The sequence below is a fragment of the Nelumbo lutea genome, chromosome 2, assembly GCF_056320005.1.
Source record: "Nelumbo lutea isolate HS-2025 chromosome 2, American lotus-T2T, whole genome shotgun sequence".
Classification (NCBI taxonomy): domain Eukaryota; kingdom Viridiplantae; phylum Streptophyta; class Magnoliopsida; order Proteales; family Nelumbonaceae; genus Nelumbo; species Nelumbo lutea.
This window is the reverse complement of record NC_142685.1, coordinates 19,491,155-19,513,195: the sequence shown is the minus strand read 5'-3', so window position 1 is coordinate 19,513,195 and position 22,041 is coordinate 19,491,155. Positions and strand designations below refer to the sequence as shown.

At 38.8% G+C, this 22,041-nt stretch overlaps 1 protein-coding gene across 1 annotated transcript in view; it reads left to right on the top strand.

Annotated features, from left to right (window-relative positions):
• The window catches only part of LOC148868999 (uncharacterized), a 40,867-nt gene that overhangs the window by 14,646 nt on the left and 4,180 nt on the right, over nucleotides 1-22,041 (top strand). The window contains exon 3 of the mRNA XM_088967603.1: nucleotides 13,770-13,818. Coding sequence (XP_088823729.1) covers nucleotides 13,770-13,818 — 49 coding nt within the window. The remainder of the gene's footprint in view (nucleotides 1-13,769; nucleotides 13,819-22,041) is intronic.

Genomic DNA, 22,041 nt, shown 5'->3' with positions numbered 1-22,041 from the left:
CTTCTAAAGGTGGCATCAACTCCAACCTTCATTATTTCACATGTGGTGAACAAGGACATGCTTCATGCACCTATCTACATTGAAGAGTTAACGGTGGAGACCGATGACGAAGAAAATGAGTTGGAAAATGACCATTATGAAGAATTGTGATGTCACCAAAAGGTAAAGAGGCTGAAGATCGGCAACAACATAACAATTTCCACACTTATTTAATTGTGGTGGCAAGGTATGTAATGTCATACTTGATGGGAGCAGCAGTGAGAGCTTGGTATCTAGGGTAGCTATGGAGAAGCTAAAATTGTCTACTAAGAAGAACCCGAATCCCTACACTATTGCTTGGTTCCAAAAGGGAAATGAGGTACCTATAGGTTCTTATTGTTTAGTTAAATTTACTTGGGGGTTGTATATTTGAAGATGAAGCTTGGTGTGATGTTGTACCAATGGATGAATGTCACATTTTATTGGGTAGATCATGGTTGTATGGCAAGGACATGCTCTATTACACCAAAGCTAACATATATACTTTTCAGAAAGATGGAAAAAAAAATAACATTGCAGCCTCTTAAGGATGATGCTTCTAATTCCTTTGAGGCTAGCAAGGTTAATGGCCTCCTTAAGGCACGCCGATTTGAGGAAGAAAGGAGTCAGGGATTATGTATGCACTAATTAGAACAAATGTGGCAAGTGAACAACTTCAAAAGAAGGCTGAATGTCCTCCATAAATTGAAAAGTTGTTGAAAGAGTTTCAAGAATTAGTGAGTGAAGTGTTGCCATGGGAATTGCCACCAATGAGAACAGTCCAACATGCTATTGATTTGACTTGGGGGCATCTTTACCAATTTACAGCTTATATAATGCCACCTATAGAACGAGCTGAAATGAGAAGTCAAGTAGAAGAGTTGATCGAATAGGGACTGATTCATGAAAGAGTCCATGTGCTGTACCTGCTTTGCTTATACCAAAGAAGAATAGTTCATGGAGAATGTTGGCTGATTTTAAGGTGTTCTCTAAGATTGATTTGCATAGTGGGTACCATCAAATCAGAATGAGGAGTGGAGACGAATGGAAGACAATTCAAGACTCCAAATGGATTATATGAGTGGCTGGTCATGCCTTTTGGACTATCCAATGCTCTTAGCGCATTAATGCGTGCCATGGCAGAGGTACCTAGACCATTCTTGGGCTCATTTGTTGTTGCTTATTTTGATGACACTAATTTATAGTCAGACTAGAGAATATCATTTAGAACACTTACAAAAGGTACTTGAGACTCTTTGCAAGGAGAAACTCTATATCAACTTGAAGAAATGCTCTTTCTTTTTATTTTTTGATAGATAATGATAATTTTATTAATTAGAATAAAAACACCGTATACATCATACAACTCCCTACAAAGAGGTGCGAGGTGCATCCTCCAAACTACATCATAAAGCTTACAATTGAGCCCAAAAGGGCTGATTCCTATGTACTCCTTGTTAGGCTAGGAAATCTTCCAGCCCATTTGCCTATCTTCTTTCCCATTGAACTGTGACTGAGATATTTGATGTTAGCCACCTAAATCTTCTCAAAGCCCCCCTGTAAGGCCAGGCTGCCAACTCTTTTGCAATTTCTGCTCCTTGTATTACAGCTTGGAGTTCTGCATTGACTGAATCTCCCATCCCAATAGGACCAGAAAACAGAGCTACAATCTGGCCCTCAAATTTCTAAAGACTCCCCCTATTCCAGATGGCCCCAGGTTGCCCAAACTACTTCCATCAAAATTTAATTAGTGAAGCCTACATCAGGAGGCTTCCAATCCACCAAAGACTTGCTTCTGACTGCAGAACTTTTGGCTAGTTCCCAATTCCTACTTGTATCATCAAAAGAGTAGGGTGAGAATAGGTCCAAGGATTTTACCCAGCTTATGGCCCTACATAAAATACTTTCTAACACACGTCTGATCCCTCTCCCTGTCATTAAAGACTAGCATTTTGTTCCTCCCACACAATCCACACCAAAGCAGAGAATAGGTCCAAGGATTTTACCCAGCTTTTGGCCCTACATAAAATACTTTCTAACACACATGTCTGATCCCTCTTCTTGTCATTAAAGACTAGCATTTCGTTCTTCCCACACAATCCACACCAAAGCAGCTCTAGCACACCTCCATAAAACTCTTCCTCTTCTCTTTGGCCACCTGAAAGTTGTAGGGTCAAAAAGATTGCAAATCTGCTCCGATTCTATCCACCTGCACCCAAAAGGATCAAAAAGCTTTTCCCAAAAGCCTACAACAAAAGGGCAAGTGATTAGTATATGGTAGTAACTTTCTTCATTTGCTTTGTGTAGTTAGGATAGATACAAAGATTAGGTCTTCTTTTTTGCAAAACATCCAAAATGTTGATATTTCTAAGGAACTTTCCAACAAAGGGCTCCCACTTTTGGAGGGACAGGTTTGGACCAAACTTCCTTGCTATGAAAAGGTTGAGGTAGCAGAGAGGAGCACAAGGAAGCAAAGAAAGAAGAACAAGAAAAGGATCCCGAGGGCAAAGGCTTCCAAATACGGGTATCTAGAGAAGAAGGGTCCAAGCAAACAAGATCAATGGTTTTAAGGAGCAAAGCAACCTGGTCAAGCTCAGAATCTCTCAAATCTCTTCTAAAACTCAGGTTCCAGTTTATACCAGAAGAAAAGGAGGAGGATACAAACCTTTGAATTGGCTCATTTTTAAAACACGAGATGGAATACAAGGAGGGAAAGATGTCCTTGAGGGTGAAGTCACCAATCCAAACATCCTCCCAATACAAAACCCTTTCTCCAGTACAAGCGTCATACCTGATTAGGTTCAAGAAAACAGGAAGAATACTATGAATAGCCTTCCATGGAGATTTCAATGTAGCCCGTCGATATACACCAGCATCCCAACCATTGCTTGCAACACAATGCACACTTCTTACAACTTTATGCCAAAGTCTTTCCCTTTCCAGAGGCCACCTCCACAACCATTTGCCCAGCAAGGCTGTATTTTTCTTCCTTAGATTGCCTAATCCAAACCCCCCTTGCTCCTTCCTCCTACACACTATTTCCCACCTAACCACATGATCCTTCCTCCCCTCCCCTAACTCCCACAAGAAATCCCTCATGACTTTCTCTACCTTCAAAATCACCTTTTGTGGCATTCTAAAGACTGAGAGAAGGTAAGCTGGCAAGTTTGCAAGAGTAGCTCTTATTAAAGTGATACGACCCCCGAGGGAAATGTAGTTTCTCTTCCAAAATGCCAGCTTCTTTGTGCATTTTTCTAATCTTCCTTCTCTTGGATTATCTCCTAACGGCATACCCAAGCAAGGTTCAAAATATCGATACGCCAGATACACCGGTAGAGGCGTATTGGTAGTTTTTTTTGGGGGGGTAAATTGTTTTTGCAGAAGGGTTACAACCAGATTTTAAGAAGTTGAAAGCTATTAGGGAGTAGCAAATACCTCAATTCCTAGGTGAACTGTGCTGTTTCCATGGCTTGCCCCTCCTTCTACCATAGATTTATACACAATTTTAGTTCTATTATGAACCCCATTATAGAGATTTTGAAAGGTTCTACCTTAGTGTGGACAAAATCAGCAGACAAAGCCTTTCAATACATCAAGCAAGCCTTGATTGAAGCTCCCATACTTGCCTTACCGAGTTTTGATAAGTTGTTTACAGTGGAGTTTGATGCATCACAAGATGGAATTGATGTGGTACTCAACCAAGAAGATAAACCAGTAGCCTTTTTCAGTGAGAAATTAACTGATGCTAAGCGTTGGTACTTTACATATGATCTAGAGTTTTATGCCTTAGTGAGAGCTTTACAAAATTGGAGACACTATTTGATAGACAAGGAGTTTGTTGTGTTTTCAGATCATCAGGCCCTATGGTACTTGAATTCACAAAAGAATCTCAGCCCATAACAAGGGCTGGCTCGTTGGTGTGCTAGCTGGTTTGTTCCAGTGTTGACGTGGAATCAAATCCTGCAACTAGCACTTTGGGAAAAAGGGGCCATGTGTTATTTATCAAAAAAAAAAAAAGAATCTCAGCCCATGACATGCCAAGTGGACTTCCTATTTACAAGAATTCACATTTTCATTAAAACATAAGCCAAAAGTGTCAAATAAGGTTGCTGATGCACTTAGCCAACGGGTTTTATAGTTGAATGTGCTATGTATGCAAGTCTTGAGCTTTGAAGAGTTGAAAAATCAGTATGGCGATGATCCATTTTTCAGCCAAATAATGAAGGAATTGGAAGGGCTAGGGCTCTTCACAGGTCGGTTTACTAGTTTTTTTTTTCAACCGACTGACCTGGTTGGGTTAGCTAAAGATTAAACCGAAACCGACCCTCTATTAAGCAAGGCCAACCTAGTCAGTTTAGGTCGGTTTGGATCGGTTTTGATTTTCTTGACAGTGTAGCCGGCCAGAGATAGGTGGAAGAGAAGAGAAGAGAAGAAAAGAGAGGAGAGAAGAGAGAAGGTTTGCAATGTAACAGTACTAGTGGCACTATTGTTTATTTTACTATATATAGGGCGACAGAAATAACAAGGGAAAAGACCCTTGTGCCTATGAGTACAATAACAAACATAACAGAAATAAAAAACGAAATAAAAAACACTTTAATTAGACAAACAGGCCCTAACAACTGCAACTATGTTATTTTAACATTATTCCAACACTCCCCTCAAGTTGGAGCATAGATGTCAATCATGCCCAACTTGTCACACAAATCTTTGTGCCGCACATGATGAAGACCTTTGGTGAAGATATCTGCAAGTTGCTCTTCCGATTTGACATATGGTGTGCACACTTCTCCACTTTCAAGTTTCTCTTTGATAAAATGCTTGTCCACTTCAATGTGTTTTGTCCTATCATGCAGAACTGGATTAGCAGCAATATTGATGGTTGCTTTATTGTCACAGTAGAGTGACGTAGGATTGCTTACTGTGAAACCCAGTTCACCTAACAGATTTCTTATCCACATGATTTCCGCAACGCCATGAGCCATCGCTCTATACTCTGCTTCAGCACTGGATCTAGCCACCACACTTTGTTCTTTGCTTCTCCATGTGACAAGGTTTCATCCTACAAAGGCACAATAACCACTGGTAAACTTTCGGTCATTGATTGCTCCTGCCCAATCTGCATCGGTATATACTTCCACTTTTAAGTGACTGTGTTTCTGGAACAACAAACCAGCTCCAGGAAACTTCTTGAGATATCTCAAGATCCTCTCTGCAGCCTCAAAGTGAGTTGTCATCGGGCTGTGCATGAATTGACCAAGGATACCCACTGCATAGGCAATATCAAGCATGGTCATAGACAAATACAGAAGTCTCCCCACGAGTCTCTGGAACATCTTTACATCTTTCAAAAACTCTCCCTGACTGTCTCCCAGATGGTGATTAGGTTCAATAGGTGAATCAGATGGTTTTACCCCCAACTTGCCTGTATCTTCTAGTAGATCTAGTATATACTTCCGTTGGGAAATAAAGATGCCCTTGTGAGAGCGGGAAACTTCAATTCCAAGAAAGTATCGTAAGGGGCCTAGATCCTTCACCTCAAATTTAGTGGCTAAGAATTTTTTGTCTCTGGATTTCAGCCTTCCAATCTCATGTGATCGCTATGTCATCCACATACACAATAAGAGCTGCAATTTTACCTTCACCTCTTTTTACAAACAAGGTATGATCTGTCTGGCATTGTTTGAATCCCATTTGTTGGACTGCTACATGGAACTTACTAAACCAAGCCCAAGGTGATTGTTTCAATCCATATAGGGACTTTTTCAACCTGCACACCTTTTGTTCACTGCCTTTGGCACAGAACCCTGGGGGTTGGGTCATGTACACCTCCTTTTCCAAGTCACCATTCAAGAAGGCATTCTTGATGTCCAATTGGTGAAGATCCCAGTCAAGATTTGCTGCCAAGGAAAGGAGAATCCGGATGGAGTTCATCTTCGCTACAGGAGCAAAAGTCTCTGCATAGTCCACTCCATATACCTGTGTGAAGCCTCTTGCTACCAGTCTAGCCTTGTACCTTTCAACAGTTCCATCAGCTTTGTGTTTCACTATGAACACCCACTTGCACCCCACTGGTTCCTTCCCCTCAGGAAGATCTACCAACTCCCACGTACCATTTTTGTGTAAGGCATCAATTTCTTCCTGCATTGCATCTGTCCATTCAGGTTTTGACAAAGCTTCTGCCACGGTCTTAGGGATGGGAACACTATCCACAGAGGAGAGGAAGGCACGATACGAAGGTGAAACATGCTCATAGGAACAAAGTTAGAGATAGGATGATTAGTGGTACAAGATCTAACACCCTTTCTCTTAGCAATAGGAATATTAAGATCATTGGGGACATGTGAATCAACATTTAAAGGAGCAATGGGAGCAAGTGTACCTGGCTGATGAGACGGATCTGCCTCGGGTGAATCCGATGATATTGGTTGCATAGTGTCCGGCTCCATGGCTCTTGAACTCTGCTGGCTCTTATGGCGACGATGGGAAACCCGGAATGGAGGAGGATCGGGTAAAGGAGGTAGTTGAATCTGAGTCGTCGCCTGTTTCTCCTCAACCCTACTCTCCCCCTGAGGAGAAACCGAGAAGAACGGTTGACTCTCAAAGAATGAGACATTAATGGAAACATAGTACTTGCGGGCAATGGGATCATAGCAACAATACCCCTTTTGAGATGAGGGGTAACCAAGAAAAACAAAAGGAATAGCCCGAGGGTCAAGTTTACCACGAGTAGGTGATAGGTTGTGGACAAAACAATGACATCCAAAAACACACATTGGAATGGTGGACAGCGGGGCTGTAGGGAACAGGAGCTGATGTGGGGCATTATACTCTAGTAGCCAAGAGGGCATGCGATTGATGATATATGTCGCACACACTACTACATCCATCCAGAACTGTTTTGGCACATTCATATGAATCAGCAAGCCATGAGCAACTTCGAGAAGGTGACGATTTTTTCGTTTAGCCACACCATTTTGTTGGGGTGTCCTGGCACAAGAGCTTCGCTGAAGTGACCCACTCGAAGCAAAGAACTTCGTGAGATCACTATGGAAATATTCCTTTGCATTGTTTGACTGGAAAATATGAATTTCCATTTGGAACTGAGTGAACACCATAAGTTGAAAATCTTTCACAATTTGTGGCACTTCATCTCGAGATCGCATAGGGTAAACTCAAGTGTATCGAGAATAATCATCAATCAAAGTAACGAAATACTTATAGCCAGCCGTAGTAGGTAAGTAACAGGGCCCCAAACATCAGAATAAACAATATGAAATGGAAATTCATCTCTTTTATTTCTTAAAGGTAAAGAACTTCTACAATGCTTACTCAACTGACAAGCTTGACACTGTAACTGACTCACTGACAAGGACTCAAACAACTTTGGGAGCATAACTTTTAACGACTCAAAAGAAAGATGACCTAAACGACTATGCCATAAATAGGCCTGACTCTCACTCGACGAACTTGTGGACTCAGTCGCCACTAGACCAGCATTATTCTCCAACACGTAGAGACCATCCACCATGCTTCCTCTACCAATCATCTTCCCCGAGGTCAAATCCTAAAACACACATGAAGGCGGAAAAAAGGTGACTGAGCAGTTCAAAGAGTGAGTAATACTACTAATGGACAACAAATTAATAGGTAATTACGGAACATGCAAGACATAAGGAAGAGTAAGGCCAAGTGGGAGAGATATGGTGCCTCGACCAGCTATGGTAGAAAAAGAACCATTAGCCAGTCTTACCTTATCTCTCCTAGAGAGAAGGTTATATGTCTGGAACAAATTTGACTTACTGGTCATGTGATTTGAGGCTCCAGAGTCAATAATCCAAGGTGAATCAGTAGTATGAAATGACACATGGAAGGTTGTGGCATTACCTGATGTAGACGCAAATGAGGTAGAAGGAGTAGGCCCAGAATCCACCTGGCGGAGAGTCCTACCATTACAATTCCAAATGCTCATGGAAGGAGTTGATGATATCTCCCTTTGGGTCAGAACCGGGATGTCTCTCCTGAGTTATGGAAGGACTAGTCTCTGTCGATGCCAGGTTAGCTGAGTTATACCTTTTTTGATTCTGCTGGCCTGGTTTCTTCGCTTGATCCGGTGCTGACTTCTTACCCAAATTCTGTGCCCATTTAGGTTTTCCATGGAGATCCCAACATGTATTTTTAGTGTGTCGTGTCTTCTGGCAGTGAGTGCACCAAAGTTTGCTTTTATCCCCTGTTTTTTTCTGAGTGTCACCCCTTTTAAAGCCACCTCCGACATTTGTATCTGAATTTCCCCAGACCGCTAGGGCAACTGACTCCCCTTCTACACCATTCATCACACTTCTTCTGACTGCACCAAGGCATACACCTCATGGACTGATGGCAAGTCTTTACTACCCTAGATCTGTACCCTGATGGACTCATATGACTGATTCAGCCCTAGGATAAAGGCGAGCACGCGTTGCTGCGATACAAGTAACTTATAGGACTTTGCATCTTCATCACACTTCCAATTCACATTCTGATAGTGATCAAGTTCTTTCCATATTGATGTCAAATCAGAATAGTACATCGAGAGACTCCTCTCCCCCTGCTTGCAAGTAGAAGATTCAGCTTGTAGTTGATATATCTTGGCATAGTGTCTCTGTTCTAAATAAGTGGACTTCGCTTGTTCCCATATCTCACAAGTAGTTTCAGCCCACATAAAGGTCTTCCTTACTTGTGGCAGCATTGAAACCAAGAGCCAAGACATCACCATACTGTTCTCTTGGTTCCACCTATCATGCTTAGCACTTCCATACTTCGGTTCCTTTACTCTCCCATTGATGTATCCTATTCGCCCCCTAGCAGTGATGTAGAGTTTTATCCCCCTAGACCACTCAAGGTAATTCAGACCATCAAAGGGAATGACAGCCATGGGAAAGCTCATATCCATTCCCCCACTCACTCCATTGTGGCTCCCTGAGATCTCTGAAGTAGCAGAATTCTCAGTCGACATGGTCAAGCAGTTAACCAGTCCCACACACCGGACTTAGGACCCCTCCTTACTCCACAAAGCAATGCTCCACTCAGTTCACACCCACACACTCGGGTTTACCAACCAGATTGAGCACAAACAGTACCAAATTCTGGACAAAACTGATGTAATATTCGGCAGTTTCAGACCTGTATAGTTTTATCAGTCCCCACCTACCAGAATTCCAGAATGGCTAACAGCCACTAATCAGCAGGAGAGATCTTCTTGCTTATAGTCAAATCAAACCATTGAGAAGACAGGTCAGCATTGACCTACAGTTGTCTTAACACATGAACAGGATCACACGATCCAAGAAAACTAGGGTTACACAGGTTTGACAACATTCAGCCACCCCAGATTCATAGGGTTTTCACTCGGCCCATGACCAAGGAGAGTGAAGAAGAGAAAAATAATAGGGAGAACTGTATCAGTCGTAGCTATTCTGTAGTCCAGAATCAGATTTCCTTTATGCTAGTCTGTTCGGTCTTCTCTTGAAAGTAGGGTTGATCGATTTGCTCTCTTTTAATCAGCATTCCTGCTCTAATACCATCTTGATAGTGTAGCCGGCCAGAGATAGGTGGAAGAGGAGAGAAGAGAGGACAGAAGAGAGAAGGTTTGCAATGTAACAGTACTGGCGGCGCCAATGTTTATTTTACTATATATAGGGCGACAGAAATAACAAGGGAAAAGACCCTTGTGCCCCTGAGTACAATAACAGACATAACAGAAATAAAACACGAAATAAAAAACACTTTAATTAGACAAACAGGCCCTAACAACTGCGACTAAGTTATTTTAACATTATTCCAACAGGTTTAAATATATACATTTCCGAAATATATATTTCAGCTTTATATATATATTTCGGAAATATACATATTATATATAATATTTCGGATTATATTTTCTGGAAATATATTTAAAACAAATATACATTTCAGAAATATATATATATATATATATATATATATATATTTAAAACTGAAATATACATATTATATATAACATTTCAGTGAGAATATATTTATAGACAACTCGGTTCGGTTTGGTTTATTGGTTTACCCATCTTTCAACCCAAAACCAACCTGTGGTGAAGAAAAACTGGCCAAATCGGGTTGGGCCGGGCCGGGTTGGTCGGTTTGAATTTATTTGTGAACAGCCCTAGGAAGGGCCAGCGAATGGAAGGAACTTATAATATGCTGTCCATGATGGGTACCTTTTCAAAGGTAGTCAGTTATGCATTGCCAAGGGATCTCTAAGTGAAGAGATTGTTAGAGAGCTCCATGGAGGAGGTTTAGGAGGTCATTTTGGGAGGGATAAAACTTAACACATGGTGTTTGATCGCTATTTTTGGCCTAAGATGCACAAGGATGTGTAATGGGTGGTGAAAAGATGTAGAGTTTGCCAACTATCTAAGGGAAATACTCAAAACACAGGGCTGTACACACCTTTGGTAGTCCCAAATTCACCATGGGTTCACTTAAGTGTTGATTTTGTGCCTGAACTTCCTAAGACAACAAGGGACCATGATTCAATTTTTGTGGTGGTGAACAGGTTCTCCAAGATGGTACATTTTATACCTTGCTTAAAGACAGTTGATGCTACTCACATAGCTGAATTGTTCTTCAAAGATGTGATGCGATTGCATGGACTTCCTTTTTCTATTGTATCGGATAGGGATGCGAGGTTTATGGGGCACTTTTGGTGGACCTTATAGAGGAAGTTGGGCACAAAGCTTACCTACTCTAGCACGTCACTCATAAACAAATGGGTAGATGGAAGTGGTAAATTGAAGTCTTGGAAACATGTTGAGGTGTCTTATGGGTAACCAAGACTTGGGATACTATCCTTTTGAAGTAGATTATGGACACAATCTGCAAGATATTTTAAGCCTTGTTTCCTTACTGAATGAAGCAAGGGCGAGCGTAGAAGGTGGGGATTTTGCTGATCATATCAAACGCATCCATGAATAGGTACAGGCTGCAACAAAAGTTAGTAATGAAGCTTATGCTGCATCAAGAAATCAGCATAGAAGGCTCAAGGAATTTTGTGAAGGTGATGAAGTACTTGTCCATTTGAGGAAGGAAAGGTTCCCTAAGGGAACGCACCATAAGCTGAACTCAAGGAAGTTTTGGGCCTTGTAAGGTTTTGAAGAAAATCAACTCCAATGCATACATCATTGAATTGTCGGAAGCACTTCAGATCAGTCTTATGTTTAATGTTGTTGAGTTATATCCATCTGAGGGATTTGATGGAGAAGTGTGGCCACCAGAGACCATGTTTCTTAGCTCCCAAAGAACTTACCAGAAATGATACGTGATGTTTTGGTTGTGAAAGAGGTTTGATCTAGAAGGGGAAACACCTATCAATGATTTTTGGTGCAATTGCTAGGAAAACTAACTAATGAGATTAGTAGGATCTCAAAAGAAGAGTTGTGGAAGTTGGATCCAGCCACATATGCTGAGTGTATGAAGGTTTTCTTGCTGAAGTCGAGTTTCCAATCTAGGGAGGTTGATGTCGGAGCATGTGGGGCCTACACATGTAACCTCACTATTAGCTGGGTTCCTAGGGGCCCAAGTTAGTTATTCATCTTTGTTTTCTTATTTTTCTTGAGTTATGTATCTTATATGGACTTTATAGTTGTTTGTTAGTATCTTAGTCTTTTATTTTTAAGTGAGTCATGTGAGTCACTTAAGTTGGGGTATTTTTGTCAAATGGGGCGTCACTTTGCTTGGAGGCAGCCATATAAGCCTCATATCATGTTTGTAGAAGGATCTTTTTGCTGTTTTCAAATCCTAAAGACTTATGCTATCCATTGAAGTAGTGATTTGAGCCCTAAAAGTGGGTTGTTCTTTGTTCCAGTTTCAAGTGCACTGATTCACCTCAAGATTTAACACTTGTTACTGTTTTCTACTGGTTTTATACTTTTACTGCATCAGGCAATCAACGAAGTTGATTGGTTGTTGAGGTGGTGGGTGGGGGTACTTGAGACTTTTTTTGGTGTCACTTGTGACAATTTCAAGGACTAGTGGAAAAGCGTTATTTTTTATGGTTACTAGGGGGTTGTTCAATTTTTATCTTTGGGTCAGCTTTAACGTACATGATTGGTGTGGGTTTACAACCTCATACCCATTGTACTACAGCTGTATATGATTTTGAGGGCCACTCACTCTCTTTACAGTAATAAAATACTTATAGAAAAACTCCATGTATTAGCTCATTTGAGCCATTGATGAATGAATAAATGAAGAACTTTCTCTATTTTGTTTATGGTGCTGACACTGAACTTATGAAGGTGTTAACTCCTAGGATCCTAAACCTAATGTTGCCGATTCCATTAGGTTTTATCTTTGGTTCATAGTAGGTGTAAGCTAATGGATAGGCGTTGACGGTCTGACTCTGAAAGTTTGAGTAAATGGCTGCGGTTTGGAACAGGAACGGGAGGAATGAGAACCTGCGTACCCGCTGATGAGGGATCAGGCCAGATGTAGTTCGCTGGTGATGGATTTTCGACAATCAATGACAGAATGGGAGAGGCAGCCAGTGGCTGTAAGTCTGGCGATGGTTTTGAGTTTCCAATCTTTAGGAAACCTCGAAACCCAGAACTGTTATAAGGACCTCCATACCTGTATGGGGGGGGGGGTAACCCATTCAGTTCAAGAAACTCATTCGTTTTCTCTCCCCTCTGTTCAAAGCCATCATCGTTTCTCCCTCTTCTCTGTCTTTTCCTAGAAATCACCAGCTTATGATCATTGGCCGCTTCTCCCATTCTTTATCATCGATTACGGGAAATCCATCACTGGTGAACTACATCTAGCTTGATCCCTCGCTTCTAGAGGGTATGTAGGCAGCCTCCCTGGTAGGGCTGTCAATTGGTCGAGTCTACCTGAAAGACCCGAACAGGACGAAATCAATTATAACAGTTCTGGTTCTATGATTTTTCCCTGATTAATAATTGGGTCAGTTCCGGTTCTTGCCTGTCTCGAACTGATTCAGACCTGAAACCTATAATTTTATTAAATATATAATATTTTCTTAATTTTCTTATAATTTTTATCATAATTTATGTTTGAAATGGTAAATTTGATAGATAATAAATAAGATAATATTAGTTAAAATGTTTAATTTATCAACATATTGATAATTTAGTATTTTTGTATCATTTTTATTCAAGTTATGTTATCAAAATTAAAATATTAAGTTATTTAAATAAATAAATATTGTTTTCAGTATAATCGGGTCTATGGGGTCCAGACCTAGAACTGACCCATTGACAGCCCTACGCCCTGGAGGTCCAGCCAGATCTCTCATTCCTCCCATTTTTCCCTAGTTCGAAACCACAACCATTTCCTCAGGCTTTCAGAGTCAGACCATCAATCCCCTATCCATCGGCTTACAACAGGCATTTCATGCATTGAACAGATATTAGTTTCTTCAATTTCTATTAATACTCTCACCTTTGCTCTAATTATTGTTTTTTCTCCATTACTAATCCTCAGCCTAGCTCTTTTTGCCCCTCATATTTTGTTATCTTCCTTTATCTTCTTACTATTTCTGCTATCAATTTTCTACAGTCCTTGAACAATGTAATGCATCAGTGTCTTGTTGTTTTTCTTGATTTTTGATATACTTTTAAGTTCTCTCCAACTACTCTTGTTGGGCAATACAATTAAAGAACATATCACAAAGAAATTTATTAGCTTTGTTACCAACTTATAATTGATATTGATTTACGCAGGGTGGACCTTGATTCACGAAGTCAGGTAGTTTGTTCTTGCAAACAAAAAGTAAGCATGATTTAAGTATACTTCTTTCATGATGTTTGCTATCTTCCCTTATTTTGTTTTTCTTTTATTTCTTTTTGACAGGTAATGCATATTGCATACCTATTTGACTAAAAATTTACATAAAAAATTCCAGCATGTATAATAGCACCTTTTCTGATAAAAGGTCTAGAGAAATTGTTCAGCTTTGAATGTAAGAACTTTCCTTCTGTATAGGTGTTATCTCTGTCAATGTTTGGGTACTAATTTCAATGTCATTAATTATATTCAGAAAAAAAGTGCTTGGAAATCTAGAAACATGGCCTTTTTGGAGCTCCAGTCAACATGGAGGTCTTTTCTTCTTTTGATTATACTGTTCACTACTGTCAGCATCAAATTCTTTGATCCCACTCCCACTTTTACTAGGTCAGATCATCTTTGGGTTCTTTGGGTTTTTACCATTGATGAACCCGTACAATGACCTTGATAGACACCCTTGCTGGTATAGACCACTTGAGACAGAGTTCTGCATATTCGTCTTAGCAGTGGTAATCTGTAGTCTTGGCTCATTAGACTGAAATTTAATACTCAAGCCTGTCATAACTCTGGAACTGTTTCAGGTAACGTAAGCATAGTAAGATCCCACTGATACAAACAAATGTGAGATCCCTTGTGATTGAATAATTGAAGCCCATTAGAATTCCAGGGAAGCAACAAATTTTAAATCAAAACTTCTGAATCAGCACTTTATCAATACCATACATAACCACTACTGGATTCCAGTGTACCAAAAAAAAAGGATCCCGGGGGTTGGAGAGAGAGATGCAAAAATTTTTGTTGACCGTTCTTCAACCATGGCTTTCATCTTTCTAACTACTGTCAGGGTAAGGTTAGGATGGTCCTAGGTTGAGTTGGAGAGAAAGAAGCAAAAAACAAGGCCCCTGACAGAACTGAGCATGGCTAGTCTGATTCAAGAGAAAGATTGCTTTTATGAACTTGGCATCTATAAAATCCATGGATCAGATGCTCCATGTTTTTCTCAATCTGGATTAAGTTTCTTCTTGAATCATGATCTGCTTGTTCATCTTGGAAAATAGTGGAAGGTCAAGTGTAATGAAGATAATGTTAACAAATCAGACTGAATAAGAAAAAGTTGAGAGAGAATAGAAAAGGCTAAGCCCGCCATAAAAGCTTTGGGGAAGGGGGCTTAAGATCAGGAGGTAGAGACTACAGAGGAGATGGAGAAGACACTTATATGACAATAGAGAACCACAGCAACCAGGTAGGGTAAAGCTGGGGACTTGAGTTTGATCAGTTTTTTAATCCTATGGCTGCAATGGTTCTTGAGTTCCTAATGAGAGAAAGAACAAAGTTGCGGATCTTCATTGGTTGGACCCAACTTTGAAAAAAATAAAGGTACAGGTCTGTTCAATTCTTGAAGATAGAATTATTAATGATATTTTCTGTTAGAGCTTTAGAGGAACCATACAATTATTCTGTTCACTTGCAGAACTTAATGAGTCAGATCAAATTTGATTGAATTGGATTTTGTTTTATTTTATATTTTTGGATCCAGATTGGATTGAATCTGGATTATCTTTTATGGAATCCTTATTGGATCGAATTGGATTAGACCAGAATCCAGTCCATTGACAACCTTATTTACTGCAAGGTTTGATAAGAACCTTCAGAAGAACCAAAAAACAACCAACTAGGACTGGCAATCTTGACCCCAGCCCATTTGACCCACCCAACCCACCCAATGGGTTGGTTACCCATTGGGGAGAAAATTGGGTGGGTTGGTTGGTTATCCCAACCGAAAAAAATCAAGTCTACATTGTTAGTTATGTGAACTGTCAAAGCATTGTAGAAATTCTTATAATACAAATAATAAAAGATCTATTGTTCTTTTTCATATTGTTCACTCTAATGTGTGGGGCCATACTTTGCATGGGTGGTTGCAAATACTTTATTCTGTTTATTGATGACTTTTCTCATTATACCTGGCTTTATCTTATGTGGTCTCGTGCTGAAGTGCCAAAACTTGTGTAATGATTTCATGAATTTATACTTACCCAATTTGGTACACATATCAAAATATTTTGATTAGATAATGCTAAGGAATAGTTTTGAGAAGGATCTTATCTCATACTTTGAGAGGTTTAGCGGTTGTGCATCAAAATTCTCGTGCTTGTACTCTACAGAAAAATGAAGTATTGACATGTTGTTGAAGTAGCTAGGAGTATTCTTTTTGCTTCTCATATTCTAGCGAGATTTTGGGGTGATATCATCATGACAGATACCTATCTTATTAATTGCTGTTGAAGATTAATTAGTTTTATGATATTTTTCTGAGTAGATGTTTTATGTTAGTTGTTAGATAGGAGGTGGGGACCACAGTAGTTATGTGAGTCCAAATTTTATTATGTTTTTGAGTGTTATATATGCTATTTTATGTTTTGCCGCCCTATAAGGGCATAGTTGTCTTTGTACTGTTCTATTATTTTAGTATAAATAATAAGTGAAGGGGGCGGCCAGATCATTACTCTCTTTTCTGTTCAACTTCTCTTCTTCTCTTCTTCTCCTTCTCTCTTCCTTCTCTCTTAAAGAAACTACTTTCTTTCATATTTTTTAATTCAGCTCCTACTATTGCATGTCTTCTCGAGTCTTGGGGTTCAAATCCCCCTTTGCTGTTATGTTTCCTAATGGTGATATTTTCCCTATTCCTTTGCTTGTCTTTGGGTTGTACAGGTTACATCCATATTCCTAGCTCTCAGAGACATAAATTTGAAACCAAAGCTTGGAAGTGTATTTTCTTAGAGTATGCCTCCACACAGAAGGGTTATTGCTGTTTTGATCCTACTAGAGGCATCCGTTTTGTTTCTATGGATGTCACCTTTGCTGAGTTCCTTCCCTTTTATGGCCATTCTCCTAAGGGGGAGCATTTCGTTGAGTTATTTGCTTGGTGTTGAATCCTCTACAGCTCCTATTTCTTTGGCAGAGTCTTACTTGTCTCATAATACTCCTATTCTTGCTCCTTCACCACTTGCTAGTCCTTAGGTTTTCATATTCATCTTATTGTTCAGAGATGGTACCAAAGACAAAGGCTATGGCATGAATAGGTTGTTCCACCATCTATAGTTGAGCCTTAGACACTCTCAACTCCTGAAGAGAGGATAAGACCTTTACCACATGCTCCATTGCCTTCCCTCCCAGACCTTGACCTACCTATTGTTGTGAGAAAAGGTAAGAGAAAATGTATGACTCACTGTATCTCAAAACACCTTTCTTATAGTTTGTTGTCACCTTCATACTATTCTTTCCTAGTCTTTACTTCCTCTCAACTATACCCAAGTTAATTACAGAAGACTTGCCCAAGAAAAAATGGAGGGAAACTATGAGACCTGAAATAGAAGCACTTTACAAAAATAATGCCTAGGATATTGTAGATTCCCTATCGAGAAGGAACTGGTGGGATGTAAGTGTGTGTTCACCATCAAGTATCATTTTGATGGTACAATTGAGGCCTGACTGGGTTGCCAAGGGTTATACATAGGTGTATGGAGTTGATTATATGAAGACCTCTCTAGTTTCCAAATGACCTCAGTAAGGGTTTTTTTATCCTTGGCAGTGAGTTATGACTGGCCCTTATATTAGTTTGATGTTAAAAATGCCTTTTTAAATGTGGACTTAACTAAAGAAGTTTATATATCACTTCCTTTGGGCATATATGGCAAGGATTTGTAGGGTAAGGTGCATAAATTGAAGAAATCCCTATATTGCCTCAAGCCATCGCCTCGAGCATGGTTTGACAAATTCCAGGCTACACTTACTGAGTTTAGCTACACTCAGACACGACTTGACTCTACCCTATTTATTAAGAGGAGAGAGACTCCATATACCTTATTGTTTATGTTGATGATATTGTTGTTACAAGCTATGATCCAAAGGAAGTTAAAGTACTCAAGAACTTCCTTAATTAAGAAATTGAGATTAAAGATTTAGGGGAGTTGAGATATTTCTTGGGAATTGAAGTTACTAAGTCTAAAGATGGAATCTTCATCTCCATGTGGAAGTATGTGCTAGATCTTCTCATTGAGTCTGGGAAATTTGGTGGCAAACCTGCCTCTACACCTATTGATGCAAACTATAAACTTTCAACCAATGATGGCGAGCTCTTGGTAAATAGGGTAGTGTTCTAGAGACTTTTAGGGAAGTTACCACATCTTTGTATTGCACAACTAAATATTTCATATACTATCAGTGTGATTAGTCAGTTTATGTATGCTCTTAGAAACACACATACAACTGCTGCAAAAAGAGTTTTGTGTTACTTGAAAGGAACTCCAGGAAAGGGAATTCTCTTCTTTAAGTATAGACACATGAAGTTCGAAGCTTATATAGATGATGATTAGGCCGGAAGTATTGATGATAGAAAATCTACATCTGGTTATTGCGCTTTGGTAGCACGGAATATTGTCTCTTGGAGAAGTAAGAATTAGCCTGTGGTAGCTATATCTTCACCTAAGGCTGAATGTAGATCCATGGCTCATGGAGTTTCAGAGTTGTTGTGGGTTAGGTCACTTCTAGAGGAGATGGTCATTGCATATGATAAACCCTTGGTATTGTGCTGTGATAATTAGGCTACAATTAATATAACTCACAACCTTGTCCAACATGACAAAAGAAACCATATTGAGGTACATAGACACTTTTTAAGAGAGAGAGTGGCATCCAGTGATGTCTCTCCTCCCTTTCATTGCCTTAGAGGAGCAGCTGGTAGATGTTCTAACTAAAGGTGTACCTAAGGCAAAACTGCAGTACCATGTAAACAAGTTGGACATGATTGATATATATGCTCAGCTTGAGGGGGAGTGTAGAGATACTTGGTTGGATGGGCCATAGTTCTTTTCTTTTATTTACAACACTGTTTATGATTTGTGTCTCCATTAGTGGGCCTTAATTATGGGCCTGTTTTACTTTTCTTATTATCTTTATTGAGCTGGCTGCCTTACTAAGGGTGTACTTGTATTGGTATTCGAACTTTAATTAGTTTTCTAATAAAAGATGATGTGGGGGACTGTAGAGATGTTTGATTGTCTCTCTATAATAGCATAGGAAGCATATTGACATTAAGTTGTAACTTTTATATAAACACAATAACATAATATTTATAACTGACATATCAATAACAGGTATTGTATAATCATACTTTAAACCCGTAAATTTATTCCAAGTGGAGGAAGAGGCCATCTTTGAATTGTTTAAACTTTCTAAAAGCATCGTTTATAATTGACATATCAATAGCAGGTATTGTATAATCAGTGTTTTAAAAGCGCAAGGCGCAGTGGTCAATTCGTGCCTGAGGCACAAGGCGAGGCGTGCACCTTTTTAAGCAAGGCGCAAAAAAAAGGCTAAAAATAAAAAAAAATAATAAATGCCAAAAAATTCAAAAAAAAGCAAAAAAGCAAAGATTTATTAAACATAATATTAATAAAAATATAAACTTTAATTTTAAAATAAATGTTTTGAAAAACCTATTATCTAATATTAAAATACATAAATGTAACATGTAAAGCATATTCAAATGAGAGTTTAAAAATAAAATCAAATATATAAAACATTTTCAAGCATATAAAACCCACAATTTCTTTCTTTTTTCACAACTGCATTACTTTAAGTAGCTAATGTGATGTAAAACATATTACATTCCTGATTCTACGAGCTGCCTTTGTACCACACCCCTCTAGGCAAGGGTTACTTGGAAGAAGGGCTACTTGGAGTAGAGTGGAAACTATCGTGGAGAGGGTTGCCTCGAGTAGAGTGAAAACTATCATAGAAAGGGCTACTTGGAGCAGAGTAAGAGCTAACAAAGGGAAAGGTAAAATGCTACTGGCTGCCAAAGTGAAAGCCATCCTGGAAAGGGCTACCTAGTACCTACTACTAGAGTAAGAGCAACTAGGGAAGGGGCTACTTAGCCACTAGAGTAAGAGATGCCGAGATGTCATCTGTTGAGTGTGGTGGTATGTTATGGTCCCTAAGGTTAAATGGCTTGGTTTTACGTGATCCAACAGCCTAGGGATGTTGGCCTGGGGCTTTATCTGCATTAATTTTTATGTTTGTTTGCTCTAAAACTGGTATTTGCCTAAATTATAGGAACAATGCCTTGCTGGTTACAACTTTTGGATGAAGAAATGTTACTGACATGGACCAATAACTATGATTCACTGAGGAAAAAGCAGTTAACATCTTAGAATGTTGTGTGATGAAATTATTTATTGGTGTTTTGCAGCAATATGATACAATATGATATGCAGATGAGATCTTTCAACTGCAGTAGGAAAGCATATTCAGGCTCATCAATCTCATTTGTTTTGGTTCTTTAATTTATTGATCCACCTGCTGCTTTGATGAGTTCTTTGCTGTATTTCTTCCCAAGATAAATGAACTTGATTTATTTTTTTTGTTAAAACCCAACTTGGTGAAGTCTAGATTAGATTTGGGTAATGTTGTCTACAACTTAGCCCTGTTATGTTTCTGATGTTATTTTACCTATTGCTGTTATTCTGCATGTCAAGAACAAGTATTTCTTCACAATCATCAAGGGTCTTTAAATACCTCACTCTTTGTTGTTTGCACAACTTTCATGCTATACTTTTTTTTTTTTTCTTGTTGTCATGGATATGCAATTAACAATTTGTCGTTGCTGCAAAAGAAAGGGTCATCATTTAAATTGTCAAAGTTTCCCAGTGGAGTCCCTCCTGGACTAGATAATTGTCATCTACGTTATGTTAACAGGCTTTGCGAATGTTGGCACAAGGACCAGAATGCTCTTATTATTGACGATCAAGTAGGAGCCTGCTTGAACAGATTATCATCAATATTTTACACAATCGTTTTCTATGCATTTATTTTGCTTTGTGCATAGTATTGAGTTTTATATCTCCAGTCATCTGTTATCTTTGGCATGACATAGTATTGAGTTTTACACTTTTACCCTTGTATATGTGCTGCATATATGTGCATAACACATGGATTGTAGGCTTTTAGCATTGCTCCACTATAACCACAAAATTGTTTATGAGTTTGGTACTTGCAAATTTAAAAATTATAATTTAAAACATATCTTTACATTAATTTATAAATGATCCATTTATGAGTTTGCTCCTCTATATCCATTTGTTTTGGGCTACTATGTAATCTTATTGTTGGGGGGGTGGTAAGAGGGTTTGCCTCCCCCACCTTTGTATTTTAATCTTCTTATAATTTAATGAAAGTTTCCTGTTACTGATCACAAAAAAAAAAAAATGAAATGAAATTAGGATAGGGGGATAAGATAGTGTGAACTTATTAGTACTATATATATTGTACATCTCATGTATATAGATATGTTATCTATGCTATATAAAGTGGATACTTGCCTTGACTCCCATGAAGGCCATAAAAGTTAAAGCACTTAATTTGCACTACACCATACATATAAGGTTTTTAATTTTTTATGCTTTTATCTTGCACATGTGCATAACATGTGCTCTTACACTAGTTTCTGTAATAAATACATAATTACATATAACCGATTTATTAAAGATTCATAGAAAGGAAAGATGTTAAGTTAAGAAAAGAAATGAGATAAGCATGAGCAGATAAATGCTATATATATGCAAGTTGGTGGAATCTAAAAATATTATATTTATATAGAAGTATATTAGTTTAGAAAATATAGAAGGATAAGTGCATAAAGAACATATATATGGAGATTAAATTAATTTATTAACATTAAAAATCACGAAAATTCCTTTTATATTACTGTATTACTTTTTTCCTATGATTTATATACCTCTTTAAGCTTCTGAACCTTCCTTTATTTGTATACATAGTTGTTTGCTATGATTTTCCAAGTCTTATACACTTCATTAACAAAATTTATGCTTTTAGTAATCTTTCTGTAATTTCTCTAGTTTTTCCTCCTCCTCCTCCTCATCATCTAAGCCTTGTCCCAACTATGAGGTCAGCTACATGAATCCTGTTTCACCGTCCTGTTTTGTTCAGTGCCGTATCCATTATTAAATTATGGGTGCTTAAATAAATTCATATTACTTCCATCCAAGTCCTTTTTGGTCTGCCCCTAGCTCTTCTAGCCCCTTCAACTTGTAATAGATCACTTTTCCTAATAGGTGCTGTGGATGGTCTTTTATGCATGGGAACAAACCATCTCAATCTACTTTCTCTCAGTTTATTCCCTATTGG